The 18818-nt window shown below is 38.5% G+C and overlaps 1 protein-coding gene across 4 annotated transcripts in view; it reads right to left on the minus strand.

Moving 5' to 3' along the window:
* Positions 1-18818, minus strand: part of cadpsa (Ca2+-dependent activator protein for secretion a) — a 173261-nt gene that overhangs the window by 126152 nt on the left and 28291 nt on the right. For all 4 annotated transcript variants that reach the window (XM_069141990.1, XM_069141914.1, XM_069142154.1 and 1 more), the window contains exons 2-3: positions 11305-11418; positions 7701-8033 (exon numbers count right to left, since the gene is read on the minus strand). In XM_069141990.1, coding sequence (XP_068998091.1) covers positions 7701-8033; positions 11305-11418 — 447 coding nt within the window. The remainder of the gene's footprint in view (positions 1-7700; positions 8034-11304; positions 11419-18818) is intronic.

Here is an 18818-nt window from a genome sequence, read left to right on the forward strand (position 1 = left end):
AATCAAGGGGTGTAGCGCTATTTGTTGAAGTACTGGAGTGCACGTAACACAATGTGACACACGTGCACGAGCGCCATATACGTGCACATATGGGGGCACGGACAGCTCATTTCTCATATGAGACCACTGTTCCCACGGTGGCAATTAAATCATGTATATTTTTATCGCTTTAATAAATTAAGCAATATAATCACTCATCTAAAATGTGATTGTCCAACTTTGGTCACAACACGTTCCTGCAAATGTTTAGCAATAAAATCCTTTTTTTAAGAAACGAGGGGGGTTTCATCGAACAAGCCACTAGAGGTCTTTTACTTTGAACTACTAAGGGACGTGCTGCTTTTGTATTACCACGTAATGCAGTAACTTTAACAAAAGGTAACGAGGCTTTACGTTCATGTTGTGAATCAAGGAATACTTCTTAAATATAACCATGACAAGTTTGACCGTTACGTTTGTTTTTATTTGCTCTCTTGCATGACATACAGATCTTCTTATTTGCTCCCCGTTTGACAGTGCCGGGGCAGATCTTTTGATCTTCAAACACTTAAAACATGTAAATGAATTTCAACTGGATCAAGAGACCTGGAACATTTTATTTTCTCACTTGAAGAAAAAAAGCTATTGACACCATACCAATTCGTGGAAAACATTTATTGATTTTGTATATCATAAGAGAAGCTGAATGGGAGTCAAAGAAGCCAAAGGATTTTTGAAGTCAGTACCTCGATCCCCTAAGTGGTATTGTACTTTAAGGCACGTCCACATTGGCTTCTCTTTTCAGACCTGGTGGCTACTTTCATTTTTATACAGAGTCTGTGTTATTTATACACAAGATGGCAGTAAATTGTTTTATCTGCTTTATGGTGGATCAAATCGCCGAAATTGCTTTGGGATGGGTAAAAACATGGGATGTGTCGGATAATCTGGCATGACAGATAACATTTAAACACCAAACTGGACTAACTGTCACTAACATACTGGTCATGTGTACATGTGTACACAGTGGTGTCTAGAGCAACAGAGCAGAGAGACTTTCTGACAAGACATTTTACTGTTAATGCAGATTCTATTTGGGTGAACTTGCCCTCTGATTGATTACTGAAATCACCATTGATAATTTTTCCATTTTCTCATGGCCTGATTGGTTCAGCACTCAACGTGATTTCCGGTGTGTTGTCTCCAGTATATTGTGACCAATTAGAAGCTTTCAGTGGCCGCTGACTTCACCGCAGCCCTAATGGCTAAAATCCATCTGATAAAAAGGAAAGAACACCCACTCTGTTCTTCCCTCACGGCCTACAATTGAATTTGTTTCCCAGCTCCAGCCATCATTACTGTCAAAGACACATGCATCAAAAGAGATGCGCCTCGCCTTTTGACTCCTCTGCTCTTTATATGATGTGTGCAATTTGTCAGAGGGTGATCAGCTCATTTGCTGTTGTGAGGAATTCACTGAAGCAAAGTGGATACACAGGTACTGCGTGTGTGTTATGTAAGGAATGCATTGTAACTTTTCATCATCACTAGTCCTTTTGTCTGTTATTGCTACTATCAATCTCTTCTTATGAGCTAAATTAAAGAAAGCAATTGGATGCATCTTTGCACAGAAGAAGGATCATCACTTACTGTACATGAGAAGTACATAGGGGGGGAATGGCCAGTATGAAAAGGTGGAAGGATTACAGATAGCAAAACCTGGTTCAGTGTTCAAATGGGAACATGACGAATACCTTAAGACAGACTTAAAAAATGATGATCCTATTCTTTATGCTGTTCAGTACTTAGTAACTGATAAAGACATTTAACAACACCCTGAATGATTTCTTAAGATTGACCTTTAGTAGACTCTACCTGTAGGAAATTAAGGTTACACGTCTCTTGGGTTGAGCTTTACAGACATTCAGCATCTGTCTCATTGTGGGCCAGATAGCAGTCATTTCACTAATGAGGAAGCAACATGTTATTCAGAGAGACATTGGGGAGGGGGCTCTCTGTCTGGCTCTTCTTCAAAAGCATCCAAACTGAGCCACAGGCAGCCAAAGATGACAGCGGGGGACAAATCTCATTCCAGCTGCCTCAACCTACATCTGCTCCGAACTGGTTCCAACTTCAGTCATCTCCATGGTGCACAGGCGCTGCATTAGCCCGCTTCATAGCACCAAAATCAAGATATCAGTTTGCGTGGCAAAGGATGTTTCAACACCAGTTTAATGGAGGGATTTCCAAGTGCACAATGTGGATTAAAGGATTAGTTTGTACAGTATGCTGTGGGTTTGGATTTGAAGCCTGTTCAAATGATGTCCTGGTGTGAGATGCAAATACAAAATATTTGTAGAGAAGTTACTGAACATAATATTATCTTTTAACTGTGCAAACCATCTGTCAGTGCTTCCAGAGAGCTTTACCTTTTGTGGAATTATTTCACTTTGATTTTTAGGGACAGCAGCTCTTGTAGAATTGAAGCTTCAAAATTGGTTGCCATGTTTATTCCCAGTGAAAGCACTGTTTTAGAGTTACCATCTGCCTTTTGTGGGAGATTAGTTGTTTAATCATGGCTTGGTACTGATACGGATTAAATTAGCAGTTATTAGCCACAGTGTGCAGCATCAAGCAGCCAATATTTACTCTCAGCACTGATAACTGGAAAACAAATGGCTCATTCAGTGGAAATGTCTTTGTTTCTTGTAATGGCTGGCCCTCCCTTCCTGTCTGCCTCTTCCTAATCACCACCCCTTTTTGAACAGTTCAATTAACTCATCCTCCTCTCTTTCTGTCTCTCCCTCCCACAACCCAATGCTCTTTTTCCAGTCCTCTATTTTTTTCTAGTCTTTTTTTTTATCATCTCTATTGCTCCCTCATTCTTCTTATCTTAATAGAAGCTGAGGGAGACTTAATGAGTATTGACATACAAACAAATACAGTTGATTTCACTTGGATACTTATTTGTGAAAACTGCAAGTACTGTATCTTGTTGCAGTAATAGATAACCTATACCAGGGGTGGGCAACAATTCTCTCCAGAGGGCCATCCTGACTTTGATAAAGACACATTGGACAGTTGCATTGATGTATGAAATAGTGCTGAATTAGTTAAACTACATGCATTTGGTCGTCATGACGGGTAAATTTACAACAGGCAACTTACCAGGCCAGAGAGCCTGTGTCCTTGTTTCAAGGAACAAGAACTTTCCTTCCAAAATATGGACTTTTTAAAAAATACTTAGAAAAGAGAGAATCTTAGAAATAAACCCATTTTCCATCTGAATAAAAAAATCAATGTACTCCCATAATATAATATAATATAATATAATATAATATAATATAATATAATATCCTCTAGGATCGGGCTGATATCGCTAATAAGAACACAGCACAGCTGTTGCACAGATGCAAACGCACAATTTCAGACAGCCATATGTATCAGGACTTATAAATGAGAATAGCATGATAACTCCTTCAAGATTGCAAAGCAGCAACACAAATGTGGAGTAACAGCTTTGCCATCACCAAGAAGTCTTCCTATTATTCCTTCCCCCATGTCTCCTTGCAGTGCTGTATTGCAACAGACAGCAGCAGATTTCTCAGCTTACAGCTCATTAATTCATAGTGGTTACATCAAAATGGCAATTGTCCATGACGAGAGGACAAAAGAAATAAAATGCCTCCATTTTGTACCTTAGTCAGGCATGGAAATAGGTTTCTAGGATATGTTAGGATTAGGGGGCACTGACTAGAAAATAACACATCAGACGTAAAACAGAATTTCTGCAAGCCAGTTGGCCAATATGCAAATTTTTTTCATAAAATTTACAACGTTTTATGACACAAACTTACTTACTGCCATGAACTTAAATATTCAACATGACCTTAGCGTTGACACCACCATATTAAAAAAAAACACAGGATTAAATCAAGAGAAGACTGCATGTTGCTATTTTTCTGGTCAGTCTGAGTGTTTAAGATCAGGTCTATTCAGGTAATACTTGTAGTATAACATAAACTTGTCTCGCGATAGCAGCACCTTTCTCCTTCTCTTCTTCAGACTCCTGCCGCATAACCTCATCATAACCTGTATTGTGATTACATTTCATGTGTTTAACAAGGTTTGTGGTGTGGGCAGAGTACAGTCAGTCTTCACACACACACACACACACACACACACACACACACACACACACACACACACACACACACACACACACACACACACATTACACACACACATTACACAGCCTTGTTGCTGTTTTGACAACAGAAAAAGGTCCACGGATGACTGCATTTGGGGTCTGCTATCATCAATGTCATCACTGGTTTACGCATTCATAGCCCTAGTTTGCATATGAGTATGTCAGATGTAAGGAGAAATAGTTCCTACCTGCCTGGTATTAATTAGACACTTGTGTCCTGAAGGGCAAAATTTTGCTTTAAAAAGCCTCCAGGTCAAAGTTTAGACAAAAGTTGTGTGCACACTCTGCAGTAATGAACTGCCTTTATACTGAAGTATTATAAGTACCACCTTTAGATAAAGCACATCTTTACTGATTTACATGTTCATCAACAAGTCAACAACATCAACGAGTGCAGACGGGGCAAGTCTGTCAACAAAGTGACAACAACTAAACTAACCAAAGCTATTGCTAAATGGATCACCATGCACAGCAGACTCATCAACATTGCTGGAGAGCGGGGGCTTCCAGGCATCATCCAAATCGCCTCAGAAGACACACTATACAAGCCACAATCCAGGGTTACGAAAGAGTCAAGGATAACACATACCACTACAGGAACAGATAGTGCTCGCAATTTGATCACGCAGCACGAAGTCTACTATTAGAGCCTATATCGTGTGTAGAACACATTATACGGAGAGTAATCACATAGGTTCGACAGGGTTTTACTGAGAAGAAGAAAAGAGATCAGCTCTGTCATCTTTGTGTCTCCCCACAAAATACTAGGAAATACTAGTATCTTAAACTTGCGATTAATCATGATTAATCAATGCCTTTTATTGTGATTAACCCAATAAAAAATGTTAATCGATTGATATCATAGACATCTCTCTTTACCTGTCATGTGTAGTATAAGGCATATCGCTGTATTCTGTTTTCAATTAAACAGAAGTTTTATAAATAGTTTATTTATTCCCATTAACTACCGTCCCAGTTTATCCAATGTAAGGATTTATGGCAGTGGTGGTAGGTATTTAAATCCCAGTTTTCAAAATTATATTGAATACCCGGTTCATCAAAATGTATACTTTGTTGTATTTAACCCTTGTGTCAAAATGACCCGCAGCTGTGTTCAACCAGGTTCTATTTTATTTTCATATTTTTTTGGGATCATTGGTGACAAGGAGGCTGTGAGGGTTTCTTTAAAGAATGATGACCAATGATCCCAAAAAATATAAACATATAGAAATAAAATAGAACTTGGTTGAACACAGCTGCGGGTCATTTTGACTCAAGGACAACACGAGGGTTAAAACCTTTAAGATTTTGAGTGTATGAACTAATGGTCCCAACTCCAAGACTGTGACGGTGTTCTCACTGAGCTGATTAATTTTAAAATGTTAAAATGAGGAGGATGAGCATGCATTTGATCTTATTTGTAAAGACCTTGGTTCACACTTAACACTTCATTAGTACAAATATGGTTGTGTTTCTTCACATTTGTCACGTTTGGTTGGCAAAAAACTTAACAAGGGATGTGTTTCCAGATTCAGGGTAGCTGGCTCACTCTTTGTCAGCCTGTGATAGAATAAAACATTGAAGGAAATAGAGATACGAGGATAAAGGAGCCCTGACAGTGAGTAGGATTCACTGGACACACTGTCTCCAGTGATGGACCGACCTCTGACAAAAGCTTGGCTGAGTACCAATAAGTCGGCCTCCAGCTGCAGGCAACTGGGCACCATCATTACAACATCAATCAGCCTCTACAGTCCAGCTCTCTGCCCTGTTATTATCATTACACTCTGCATATATTAATGACTCATTTACCATCCAGCAGCACATTTTGCGGTGATGCAATACCTGGCACTTCAATAGTGGATCATCTATGTATAGAAGCCTGTCTTATTGTTCCTCCCCCAGGCTCAGACTGATTCCCAGCATTCACTTTGCCAAAAGCCTGAAGAAGCCTCAACACATCGTATGATCCTTCCTCTGCTATAAAGTACTCTGCAAAACTTGCTTTTAAGTTTTTCATATTTTGGTTTAAAACCCAAAGACCTGTTGCGAAAAGATTCATGGTGGATTTTCAACACACCAGAAAAACAACAGTCTGGGTCATTTGTCTAGACATTTAGGAAGAGGAACATTGGGCCATTATTATCTTACCAATCTTGAGAAGAAATGTATTCTTAAAACCCACTTGTGCAGTTTTTACAAAACTTCTGACATTCAACAATGTTTTCTTATTCAAGATTAGGTCTTAAGTAAGAACAGATTTTAAGCACACTCAGAGCACACTTATGCACATTTGTATGGTGACATATTTGTGAAAAAAAAAAAAAAAAAATTCTCCCATTCTAAAGTTGTATTATAGTTTTATTGTATTATTAGGATTTAAATTATAGTTATATTGGGTTTGTTTTACAATTTACAATATTGCAATAACAATCGTTATTATTTTGTAAAGCATTATGGTTTTAAATAAACATTCAAGAACTCCAAGGACCAAATAAGTGACCTGCTGTCCAAGTTATAAAGCAAGAAACTGCTTGCGTTTTTTATAGCTTAAAATGAATCTCCAAGAAACCTGTTTGTCTTTTTAGTGATGTGTTTCCTTCCTGAGATTAATTGTAAACTATATATATATATATATAAAAAAAAAAAAAGCTGGTTTATTTAGGAACAAGCACTTAATTAATTTGAAGCTTGGACAGCAGGTCTGTTGTTTTGTCCTCTGAGTGTTAGTGTAGTGTTTATTTAAAACCATAATGCTTTACAAAATAATAAAGATTGTTATTGCAATATTGTAAATTGTAAAAAAAAAAAACAATACAACTGTAATTTAAATCATAATAATACAATAAGACTATAATACAACTTTAGAATGGGAGAAAACAATTTTAAAGATAATTATTGAAATATTATAAACAGAAAAAGCTGCAAGGAGCCAAATCCGGAGAGTAGGTAAGTCGCGGAGCTACCATTGTGTTGTTGAAGGTGAGAAACTTGTGCATTTTCAATTCATTGTCATAGACTTTCTGAAGCATTTCTCCAGAGTTTGATCCAAATTTGATGTGTGCTCTCTGCTCACATCCATGATGAAATTGCAACGGCACACGCACCAGTGGTCACACAAACAATTGTAACATGTTGTTGATCAAGTGACATGAATTAGAATACGCATATGTCATATGAGAACTACAGCTCTATTAATGTGTTGGCACTGAACGGAGTTTTGGCATTGATGATTGCAGACAAGTGCAGTATGTGTGAACCTTTTTCCGTCATCAAAACAGCCATGAAGCTGTATGTGATGGATGGGGGAGGACTGTCAGGTACTGTGGCAACACCACAAACCACGTGAATCTGAAATTGAATCACCATTACGATGAGATTATGCAGCGGTGGTCTGAGGAAGAGGAGAAGAAAGGTGCTGCTGGTGTGAGATCTTGAGATCTGTTTGGTTGCAGATTTCAAATATCAACAGTTTTCTTCAGAAACATAGAATCCACTTTGGAGGACTGACCTGACAGGCGTTGTACAGGAGTTGGTGCTCAAACTTCTTGATGCCCAGGATCTGCTGGAACATCTCGTACAGCTGGTCCTTGCTGAGGATGAGCTCAGAGGCGGCGCTGGCTGTCATTCTCTGTTGGTGTTTCCTGAGGTCCTCTTCACCTCGGTAGATGGTGTCAAACTTGGCTATCCAGGAGCTCAGCACCGTTTCCTTGCTCAGGCCATCAATTTCAGGCAGGCTGCGCACCCGCTTCTCTATGTGCTTCTTAAAAACCTCCCGAGAGTCACTGGCCGAGCAGCCGCCACTCTGCACCATCCGGGACACACGGTCACTTTTCAGGAAGATCTGCAATCAAGTTTTAAACCAACAAATCAGTTTGTTTTTCAGTCCAAAATATTTTTAGATTGTATACAAACAGGAATATTGGGTCCTTTCTGGGGTTGGATCTTCATTTTTGAGAGAAGAATGCTGCTATATTTACATCATGGACAAATGTCTGGATAAACATAGGAACACCTTCAGCAGCAGCATACCACCAAGCTACACCACTGAACTACAAAGATCTATCCTCACAGTGGCCATCAGCGGTTACCATTGTCATTTAAAACTCACTCTACATCTTCTGCTGCTTGTCCTACTAGCAGTGTGACGTAGCCCTTAAAACAGGCCGTACATGTTTTTATCTTATTTTCTATTCATACATATAGAAATTTGAACATTTGTAATCTGTAATCTAATTTGTAACATGTATGAACATTTACTACTGTCTATTTTCCGTCCACAGTTAGTACTACAGAATACATATACTCCAATGAGCCAAAACATTGTGACCACTCACAGATGATGCAAGCCAGGCTGAATACCAAATTACAATGTCACCGTCTGGAACATATCAGATGTTTCTTGTAGTTAATGTGCTGGATGTGAGACTTGAACCAGTTAAACAAGGGCGTACGGTCAGAGAGCATGGTCGGAGTATCCCTAAAATGACCAGGTTTCTGACACGCTCCCAGTCATCAGTGTGTTCTGAGCTTTGTCAAACCGTGAATGAGGCGAACAAAGTGTTGGAGGACATGCTGGAACAAGTCTGACACAGCTCAAACTCACAATTTACAACTAAAGGATCTGCGGCTAGCATCTTGATGCCAGATATCATAGGGCCCCTTCACAAGTCTGGAGTCCTAGCGTCAACAGGTCTGAGCCAAATTGGTCATAATGTTTTGTCTCATCAAGGTATGTTGCACTGCAGATTCACATTTTTCATTAATTACCTATTGTTTTAATTTTTTGGAAAAATGAAGCTCATATTATTGACAAAAACTGAATTATCAATGCAAAAGCCTACAATGTAAAAACAATGCTTCAATCAGAGTCACAAGCTCAGGGCAAGTTTAAAAGCTCACTCCATCAAAGTTACAAAAAAAAGCATATTATCTGTGTTACCTCTACTGATGGTCACATTTGTCCAGATTTTGAAATATCTGACTGACATTTCTAACAGCAGGGGTGGTGGAATTTAATTTATGCTGATCATAACATTGAAACCTTATATTTAAAAAAAATCATCACCAACAACAAAACACACTGGAAAGTTCCCTCCAGGAAATTGCACAATTGTGATCACAATAATTAATGCAAATCCAACTATTCTCCAAAGTATTGGTAAGAGTTCACAATTTTGCAAAATTCCAGCAATTGCTTCACAGTGAAAGTCCCCAACAGAAGCTCTGCTACTGTAAAGGTATTACAACCTTTCCAAACTAAACCTGCTTCAACAACAAATAGAACTCCTCCTTTACATTCAGCCTCATCATTAAAACATATCAAATGCTGGCTGACTGGGAAAAATTCCAAAACAGGAAGTGATGGGATTTATGGGAAATTCAGTCTCATGAGAATTAGACTACCAATCATCATACTTCCCTGCATCAGTCTAATCATACAATATATGACCTGAGTTTATACAGCCTCACAGCTGTAAGAGACTGCACTTTGTTTTTGTGCATACAGTATTGGTTGAATTAATGTTTCATAAAAGGCATTTAAACCTTTTACTTTTACAGAAGTTGGAATCTTTGTGTTCTATTGTACAGTCAGACTGTTTTGTAAAGCTAAGTCACTTTTATAAATCAGGATCTTTTGTAACATTGCGTCTTTAAGTTTCAAAATTAAAAAAACGTTGTACAAACTTTCTACAGCAGTTTTACAGCACAATGAAAAACATAAAACTCTTGCATCACCAGTTGTGAGAAAAGCCACTGCAAAATTGAGTATATTAATTGCAACAAGTTCTGTGAAAATTACAGTCAAAAGCACAAAGGAAATTCCATTGTCCTCCTTTGTAGTGAGAAACCTTAGAGACAGATATGCTTGGATTTCCAATCACAAACCAAACATTTTGTCTTTGAGCGAATGCTGACTTGTATTTAAACTGCAAACAAACTTGTGATTGATGGATGGTGAATTCCTGTCACCGGCTGCCAACACTGCCGAACTCTTTCTGACCCTTTGTCCGTGTTTCTCCATCCTTCTATTTCTGTCTGTGCCTTTATTTCTCTCTCTCTCCCTCTGTCTGGCTGTCTGACTCAGTTTAAGTCCAACGCTAAAGCCAAGCTGAGGGCTTTAGTTTCAATTGAACTACATAACATGTGCCATCAGTTTCATCTGTTAAATATCACAGTGCCTCCATTTACGATAAGGAAGTGCCAGTGAATGTGTCAGTGTGGCCAACCCCTCACAAAACATAGGTTTGTTTGAGCACCCACCAGCACCCTTACATCTCTAGATATAAGAGAGATGTGGATATTGTCCTCTGCATGCCATTTCAAAATGTCTACATAGAACATAGAAGGGGAACTGAAGTCCAAATAACATCATTAAAACATCTCCATTCAAACATGTTTTCCTTCTTGGTCCTGCAGTTGAATGTTTGAGCTTTATAATGCAGAAGGCAATCGAACTTTAGAAATTATATATATTTGCATATTCATAGATTCTAGGACATTTTTATGACTAAGAAGTAGAAGTCATTTTCGGGATTTGTACATGATAAGCAGGAAAGAATTAATTCCACTACATATAAGCAATTTCTGGATCCAAATCCAGAAAGTGAAAAGAGCTTCTACAACAGGGCAATGATTCAAAGCAGATCTCAAAATCCACCATTAAGCACTTCAAGAAAGATGAGCTGAAATAGTTACAGTGTGTGGAGTATCATTATGTTAACTTTGAAAGTCCCCTTAAAAGTTAGGTCTACAATTTACTGTTGTATCACGTGGAGAGGGTTTGATCTGCAGTATTCAAACTAAACACAACATGAACCTTGGATAATTTGACATATTAGGGTGGATACCTTTTAAAATTACATAAGGTTTGCAGACATTTCTTATTTTAATGTATTCTATGCAATTAGCACTTAGCATTTACCACTGTCTTTTTTTTTTTTTTCTCCACAGAGAGCCCAGAGGTCAATTATTTAAGGTAGGGTAGGTCTGCCAGGCACAGCAAACACATTCAATCAGTCAGGGATACTTGAAATGATTCATACCAGAGCGGAGCAATGATTACATTAAATATGTGTTTTGCCATACTGATGTAAAACATGACAGAAACTCACCTCATAGTAGCTCTGGACAGCGTTGATGAAGGCCTCGTCAGCCACAATCTGAGTTTCTCCGTTGAGAAACGCTTGGAAACGCTCTTTGACTGTCTGCAGGTGTTGTTTACTGATCTGAGGGAGACATAAGGACAGGAGACACAGACGCTGTTATAGGTCATGAAAACCACAACTAAAACCCCTAAAAATAATCCCACTTGATGAATAAAACAAACACAGAATGTATATGAGCTCCGTTTTATTGTGTTGGCCCGCCCAGGTAAATTGTCGGCCGCCCAAGTATTTGGTGACCCATTTCAGTATTTTTCCTTTATTTTTTTTTTAATCTGTCCAAGAGAATGACGCGTGATCTGAGTTGGAACCTCTAAGCGGACAGATGTCTGTCCGCTGCTGCAGCAGAGACCCGCCTACTCTGACTGACAGAGGCAGAGAGAATGAACGCATTTTAAGAGACATCCACAAAGCCCGTCACATACAGACGGACAGATGCAAAGTCTCCGACAACCAAGCTCAAAGTTAATTTTGTCGGTGTAAAGCAGCCAGCAGCAAGACACGAAGTCAACTAAATAAGAAAGTAACCATTAACCAGCTGATAGTTATGGGTGAGTTCATGAATTAAGACTAAAATAGTTAGGGCGTCATCTTAGCTGTCAGACAGAAACTCACAGTTTCACTTTCCTAGTAACCAGAGCACGGTGGAGTATTCATGATGAGGGGGCTGCAGGCAAACTACTGCACAATAAGAATATTGTCAAAGAAAAAGTGCTATTTAAAATAATGCTATTGCAGTTTGCTACCCAAAAATGTTAATTTATATAGAGAACGTGGCGTTTTTCTTTCTCTTAAAATAAATTAAAAAGTACCTATTACAGTCATTAGAGTATTGGATCAATAAGCAGTAATGGTAAGAACAGTAGTGTCATTAAAATATTAATAATATCCATCCCTGCTCCTCACTTACTGTATATACAGGAAACTCAAGAAGCAATTTATTTCAGCCAAAAAAGTAAGGATGAAAAATAGTTGAAGTATCAGTATTAGTACAAACATTTTATGTCTCAAGTCCCTGTGGACATTTTTATATTAAACCAGACCATGATCTTTCCCAAACCAAGAGCAGCCAAACTGTAAACATAACCACAAAAAAGTTGAATAATACTGTAGCTACTATGAGTGGGTATTTAACTGCAAAATCAGAACATCAGTAGATGTTAGTGAAGATTTTACTGATACATTCAAAATCAGAGCATTTGGACTTGCCAAATATAATAATCAACAGTCTCCTCATCATGTTGATAAAAAATAAATAAATAAATAATCGATGAATGGGATGGTAGAACCACAGGAGAACTAGTTTTTGTACCTTTATCTTTATGAATAGTAGAGGTATTAGTACTATACCTGTGAGCCCTCAGGTGTGCAGAGTCTCTTTAAGTATTCCCTTTTGAAGAATTATAGAAATTCAAAAATAAAAACACCTGTGTCCTCTTACACCTATGCTGGATTGTGTTTATGTCCCATTTAGCACATATTTACATTCTGGTTAGAAAGGATAAATGGAAGGATATAAAATGTTACTGGGTTCTGGTATACTGTATGTGCAGTGTGTGGTTTAATTTAATGGCAAACAACATACTGAAATCAATAATATCCACAGTGAGAGGGCCTCTGTTCTCTTAACATGTGCAGGTAATAATCATAAGACTGACAAAATATGACATGTATCGTAAAACATTTCCGTATACAAGCTTTCGTGTCACTGTGACACTGATAGTGTGCCTTCGTACCAGTGCTCACAACTGCATGGGAATTGGAAACCTGTCCGTAGAACTAAAAGTAAAACCATGTCAAATCACCCTCAACTGTCAGCACAGAGATTCATTTTAAGATGTTGGACACAAAGATGCCCAAAAGACATCCAGAGGGAGACAGACTGGAGTGTCATGCTTCAGTAGATCTGCTGTGATGAGAGCAGTCAGCAGAGAACAAGAAGAGAGAGGCAGCACTGCTGACAGCATCTGCTCAAAGACAAATGCTGACAGCATCTGCTCAATGACAAACCCTGAAGGACTAAGGAAAGCAATGATAGTTTAAAAACACACTCCCTGTTTCTCCATAAATGCTGAATAGCACCTAAAATCATCCAGTACCCTCATGCAACTGTTTCAAACTTAACACATAGTTCTCTTTAAACTGTCTTTAAAAATGTTAATGATACATAAAGACACATCAAATGATGGGAAAAAAACCATGTATAATCACAAAAGAGATGGCCGAGTTCGTCTTCTAACACGGCACTGGTGTGTGCTTTCACTCTGACCTGTAGTTTGACAGAGGTTGTGTTAAACATACAGGCAAAGTTGTCAACAGACAAAAAAAAAACATCAAAAGTTGTATTGGTTATCCCTGTGCTCGAGGTGGAAGTTAAAAATGGATGTGTGTCACTTTTCTTTCTGAAAGGAGTGTGATGTTAACACGCTGTACTCGTCTGTCTGTGTGGATCAAACATATTTTTTCACACCAACTCATTTTAAAATCAGGCCAAATTTAAGTAGTCATGGAATAATCAGTGATGTAGGACAAAAGAGATTTCCTGTTTCACAAATGACTGTCTCAGTTGCAGATAAGTGCTCATGCAGGGTTGCATGCATAATGTTTTCTTATGATGAGATAAATGTGTCAAATTAATAGAGAGAAAAGATAACCTGTGGTTGCAAGCTGCAGCTTTCTTGTTGCATATTTCATAAAGCTGTTAGATTCTGACCATTTCTGGCTTCCTGATCCCAATTTCTTTCCCAATCCTGGTTTCCTTCTGTATCCTGTGTGTTTGTTTTGGGGTTCTTTCATGTAGTCTGTCTCCTCAGCACTAAGCCCTTCCACCTGCAGATTCTACATTCAGTCCACCTGCCGCTGATCACCTGCCGCACACCTGGACGCAATGTTGTCATCAGCCTTCCGGTCCTGCAGTTGCTCGGTGCCGCATTGTTGTGTCATCAAAGAGTGGCAAACTGTTTAGTGTTGCCGAGTTATTGTTTCTCGAAAGTCTGTTCTGGAACCTGTTCTCCCGTGTTCATAAATTCAGCCTGCCAGTCGATGACTCCTCCTCAGCTCTACTTCAGCTTCTCCTCATACGCTGATCTCCAGCCACTCACCTCGACAGCCCCGCCAGCCTAAAGTCTCCAAACCCCCTGGTTGAGCCACCTTCAACAACATCTTAATGAATCATTTAACGTTTACTTCGTCTCGTGTCTTGCATCCGGGTTCAGTTCTGTCCTCAAACATAGCAGGAGCAGGACCCCGGCTTTTGGGTAAACAGCAGAATGTCTTGCAGGTCAGGAGTTTTGGTAAGCTGTCTGCTGTAATGAGACTGTTTCAATGTCACTGGAGTATTTTACATGTTATGGCTAAAATTGTAGTCTTGTGATTGCTGTGATAAAAAAATTAAAAAAAACTGAACTTTGCTGCAGAACTGACAGAGCATATTGTCTGGATCTTCAGCCATCTGCTGCACCAGGTTTGTCTCTTTTTTCATTCATAATAGAATTACACAAAGTAACCCTGCTTTCTCTCTTTTTGTCAACATTGCTGAGGACACAATTGCCTTGTTTGAATAAACGTTACACACTGATTAAACTGTACCTTTGTTGTTGTACAGGGTAGACATAATTGCATTCCTTTTATATTGACTTACCACTAAATATCAACACCAGGACAGTCACATGACAACCACAGTACACAATTCAAAAACAAAACATGTTAAAGCATTTAAATCCCATGACAGCAATTACATGGGGGTCTCTGTTGCTTTGCTTTTTCTATCAAAAACTAAAATTCCCTTAGCAAACAATCACATTAATGTTGCCTTCAGAAAACCAAAAGAAACTAGGAGTCTTCAGGTGGATTTTTTTTTTTTTTTTTTTTTTTTTTTTTTTTTTTTTTTCAAACAGAGGATTCCTTAAATCAATACAAGGGATGAGACACTAAATAAAATCCTTCCTTAACAATAACAAGATCACACAAAAAAATACAAATGCTGCACTTTTTTCTTTCCTGCTTGCTGCCTCTATTAGTCACAGCACAGACAAAAAGCTAATGTTGGAAAGAGTACAGGGGAAGCACATGCAGCAGTCAGGACTGAGGACATTTCTGCCCATGCAATATGCACCCTATCCACTTTGCTGTTAAGTTGCAGTTACATATGCAACCATTTACCAAGTTCATTATCACAAAGTGGAAGATATCATGAGTGTCAGCAGCTTGTTTAAGGCTGGTTGATGGATCAATGTGAGCATAAAAGTCGCAAGTGCAGAGAGGCCGAGTAAAGGGTTAACAAAACATAGAGAAATAAATAACGCTCAGACGTACCGCGGCAGGTACAGTAAACAGCTTGGTCCGACCACCACCACTGACATAGGCTACTCTTAGAAATTTGCATGTAAATCTGAACTAGGTCAGACTTCATACTGTGGTCCCATTATGTTTTCCAGATGATAAGACAGAGCACCAGTCATCTGCAGGCCATTGTTTGCAACAACAAAAAAATTGAGGAAATAAAAACCTTCTACTTTAGAGTGTTCAAACTTGTATAACTCAGTGCGAGTAACACCTGTAGTATTTCTGATGTCGGGGATAAAACTTCATACTGTTTCTTTTCAGAAGAGACCAAACTGCTTGTACAACAAACAGTTCAAGAACAACTTTCTGTTTACTTTGAGTTTGACTTGATGAGGCATTTTAGGCAGATTTCACTGCAATGCTCTGGGGTTAAAGAAACACACACAGATTGTCCCAACTTTAGTAAATCCAGTGTTACTTTAAAACTGTCTGTTCAGCTTTGTACAAATCGAGGCTGATATGACAGTTTATGAGGTTAATGGCTCAGTAACAACGGTTGACACAGTCACGAAAAACAAGGTAAAGCGTTGTCTATGTATGCATTTAGACTTCACGAATAAACTTTATCAAGTTGATAGCAAACATTATTATTATTTTACACTTCTCGTGAAGTGAATTCCCCTGCTGTTCCCGGTTATTTAAGCAGTACATTTGCCATTATAATTTTAAAATCGGTAGATTTGTGCTTTTTTTTTTTATGTCTATTTTTGAACTCCACTGTCCTCAAACGTTGGCTGTCTCCTGAATTTGTCGATAGTTTTCACCGTCTGGCCTCCTGGTTTTCTGCAGGCGATGATAGTCTTGATCTCACTTTGTGAATGATCCTCCAGTCACAACTGAAAATCTATCTATACTTGCAGTGACATTCAGATGTGTAGGCTGTGACAGTTGTCCAAAAATATAGTACTGTATGCAACACTGAACCATCCTTCAACAAACACATTCACACTCATGACCAAAAAGAGCCTCCCTCCCTGCTGGACTCAACACCTATCGGCCAGTTCTTGCTCGCTGCCCTGGTAACGGTTACCATGGCCACTGCAACAGAGGAAGCAGTGTGAGATTACAACGTCCTTATTAGAAGACAAAGTTTACATTTGAGGTCAATTACAGTAACTCCAGCTGTGTGCTCCTGCTATCCGTAATAAATTAGTGCATGACTAAATACTGACGTGAAAATAGTTATATGGAGCTGGTGAGTAAATTGTACACTAGTGTTTTATAATTGAAGCAAATATCCTGGGGCATGACTTCAGCTGGCATTATTTCAAAATTATAACAGCAAATGTACGACTTAAATCACCAGGAACAACAGGGAAAATAACCTCCAAGATATACTCTCACTCCAGCACATCGCTAATTTCTATTTTCCACTGTCCATATGGTAGCCTAACTAATATTGAGTCATTAGTTACTGAGTAATTTTCTGACATTAGAGTGATTGGACATTACAGATTGGAAATATCCAATTTGTCTTCATACTGCATTTTCACAGTGAAATAAACAGTCTCTCGATGCCATTCAAATTGACCCAGCAGAGAAACACGCAGAACTTTTTGTTTAGAGTAATTATGTAATTAATGACATATTACATCAATATGAATTACATCCAATTACAGAATATGTAGAGAAGTGATTGTATTATTGCTGAATTACCAAATCATCCTCTTTCTCTAACCTCAGCGAAGTGATGCCAGGGTTTAAATATAACCAAATAAAAACGTGAATGATCCTGTTGTCACTCGTGGATATCCAATATTTTGGTAGAAAACAAAGTGTCAGTTAACATTTTTCTGACACGTTCAATATCAATATCTTGCGACCTGCTAAACGTGCAAAATAATGTCATTACGTTAATAGAAAAAAAAATTGTTTAATCTCAATTTGTTTTCCCGCAAAGATTTCTACTACTGAAGAATGGTTGTGTAAGTCGGAGCAAGCATGACCTGGAACAATGTTCCTGTTTCTGTAGTCATTTATCCAGTCATGTTGGCACAATATACCTGCAGTGAGTTATTATCAGTATCTGTGTGTTTGAACAAGATAGAGAGAAAAAAATTATCTTTCTGCTGTGTTGCACCACTGTGTACTGCTTGGTACGTTATCTCCACAGACATGCACATTCAAACCACTAGTTCTCAACCAGGGGGTCCTCACAATCCTTCAAGAGTCCAAATCTGAATTAGGAAAAAATGCCTGTCTGCATCTCCTGCTTTCTGTTATGATGTACACAAGGGCATGAAATTGGAAAAGCTAATTACTACTGGGGAATTTAAGTCTATTTTAAGGGATTGAGAAAACAGTCTTCACTGCAACTAATTTTGTAATCTTGTAAATGGATATTGTGTTCACTCATTTGTAGTGTGTGACAGTTGTACGTGACGCGTCCGCTAGTATTGGTTGTTGTTATTGTTGTTACAATGTTCATGTTGGTCCTTGGCCAGATCACTCTTGAAAAGGAGATCGTAATCTCAAGAATAGCAAGCTCCAATTCATTTTTCTTATTATCTTTCTCAAGGACTTGTGTAAACTGTACAGGACTTTCTGTACATAGCAGCAGAGTTCCACAGCTCTCCATATGCTGGGCTTAAATCCAAACTGAGGTTATATAAGGACAGATAAAGTCTGATGCTATACATAAGTGTACATCCTTGATCCCTGATTTGGGCTTAATAAATTTGACTTGATTTAGCAGAAGAGGGGTGTCATTGTCTGAGATTTACATTCCGACAAGGGTACAAGATTTTCAAGGGAAACTAATTTGAAACTGTGCACATGCTTGGCTCACAGGCGTCTTTCACACTTATGCTGTGATTAACATCAGATTCAGTTCAGCTATACACCTCTGATTCTGAGAAAATATTTATGTAAACTGGAGTGCAATCACTGGATAAGTTTCATTTTTCATGCAGTTGCTCAGCAGCTTTGTTTAAACATAACACAATTTGGTCTATATCTGTAATGCAGAATTACAAGCTACTTTCAATTCCCTGCATTTGTTTTATCCTTCTGAAAAAAAACATCATCACCAAGTTCATAATATTGACTTTCTGCACAACTGAATTGCTCTGAAGATCAGCAGATGTGTGGTGTTAACAAGCCTGTTGACCTCTGTTTTC

The sequence above is a fragment of the Embiotoca jacksoni genome, unplaced genomic scaffold, assembly GCF_022577435.1.
Source record: "Embiotoca jacksoni isolate LCO1_2020_lvr unplaced genomic scaffold, fEmbJac1.0.p SCAF_1, whole genome shotgun sequence".
In the NCBI taxonomy this organism is placed as follows: domain Eukaryota; kingdom Metazoa; phylum Chordata; class Actinopteri; family Embiotocidae; genus Embiotoca; species Embiotoca jacksoni.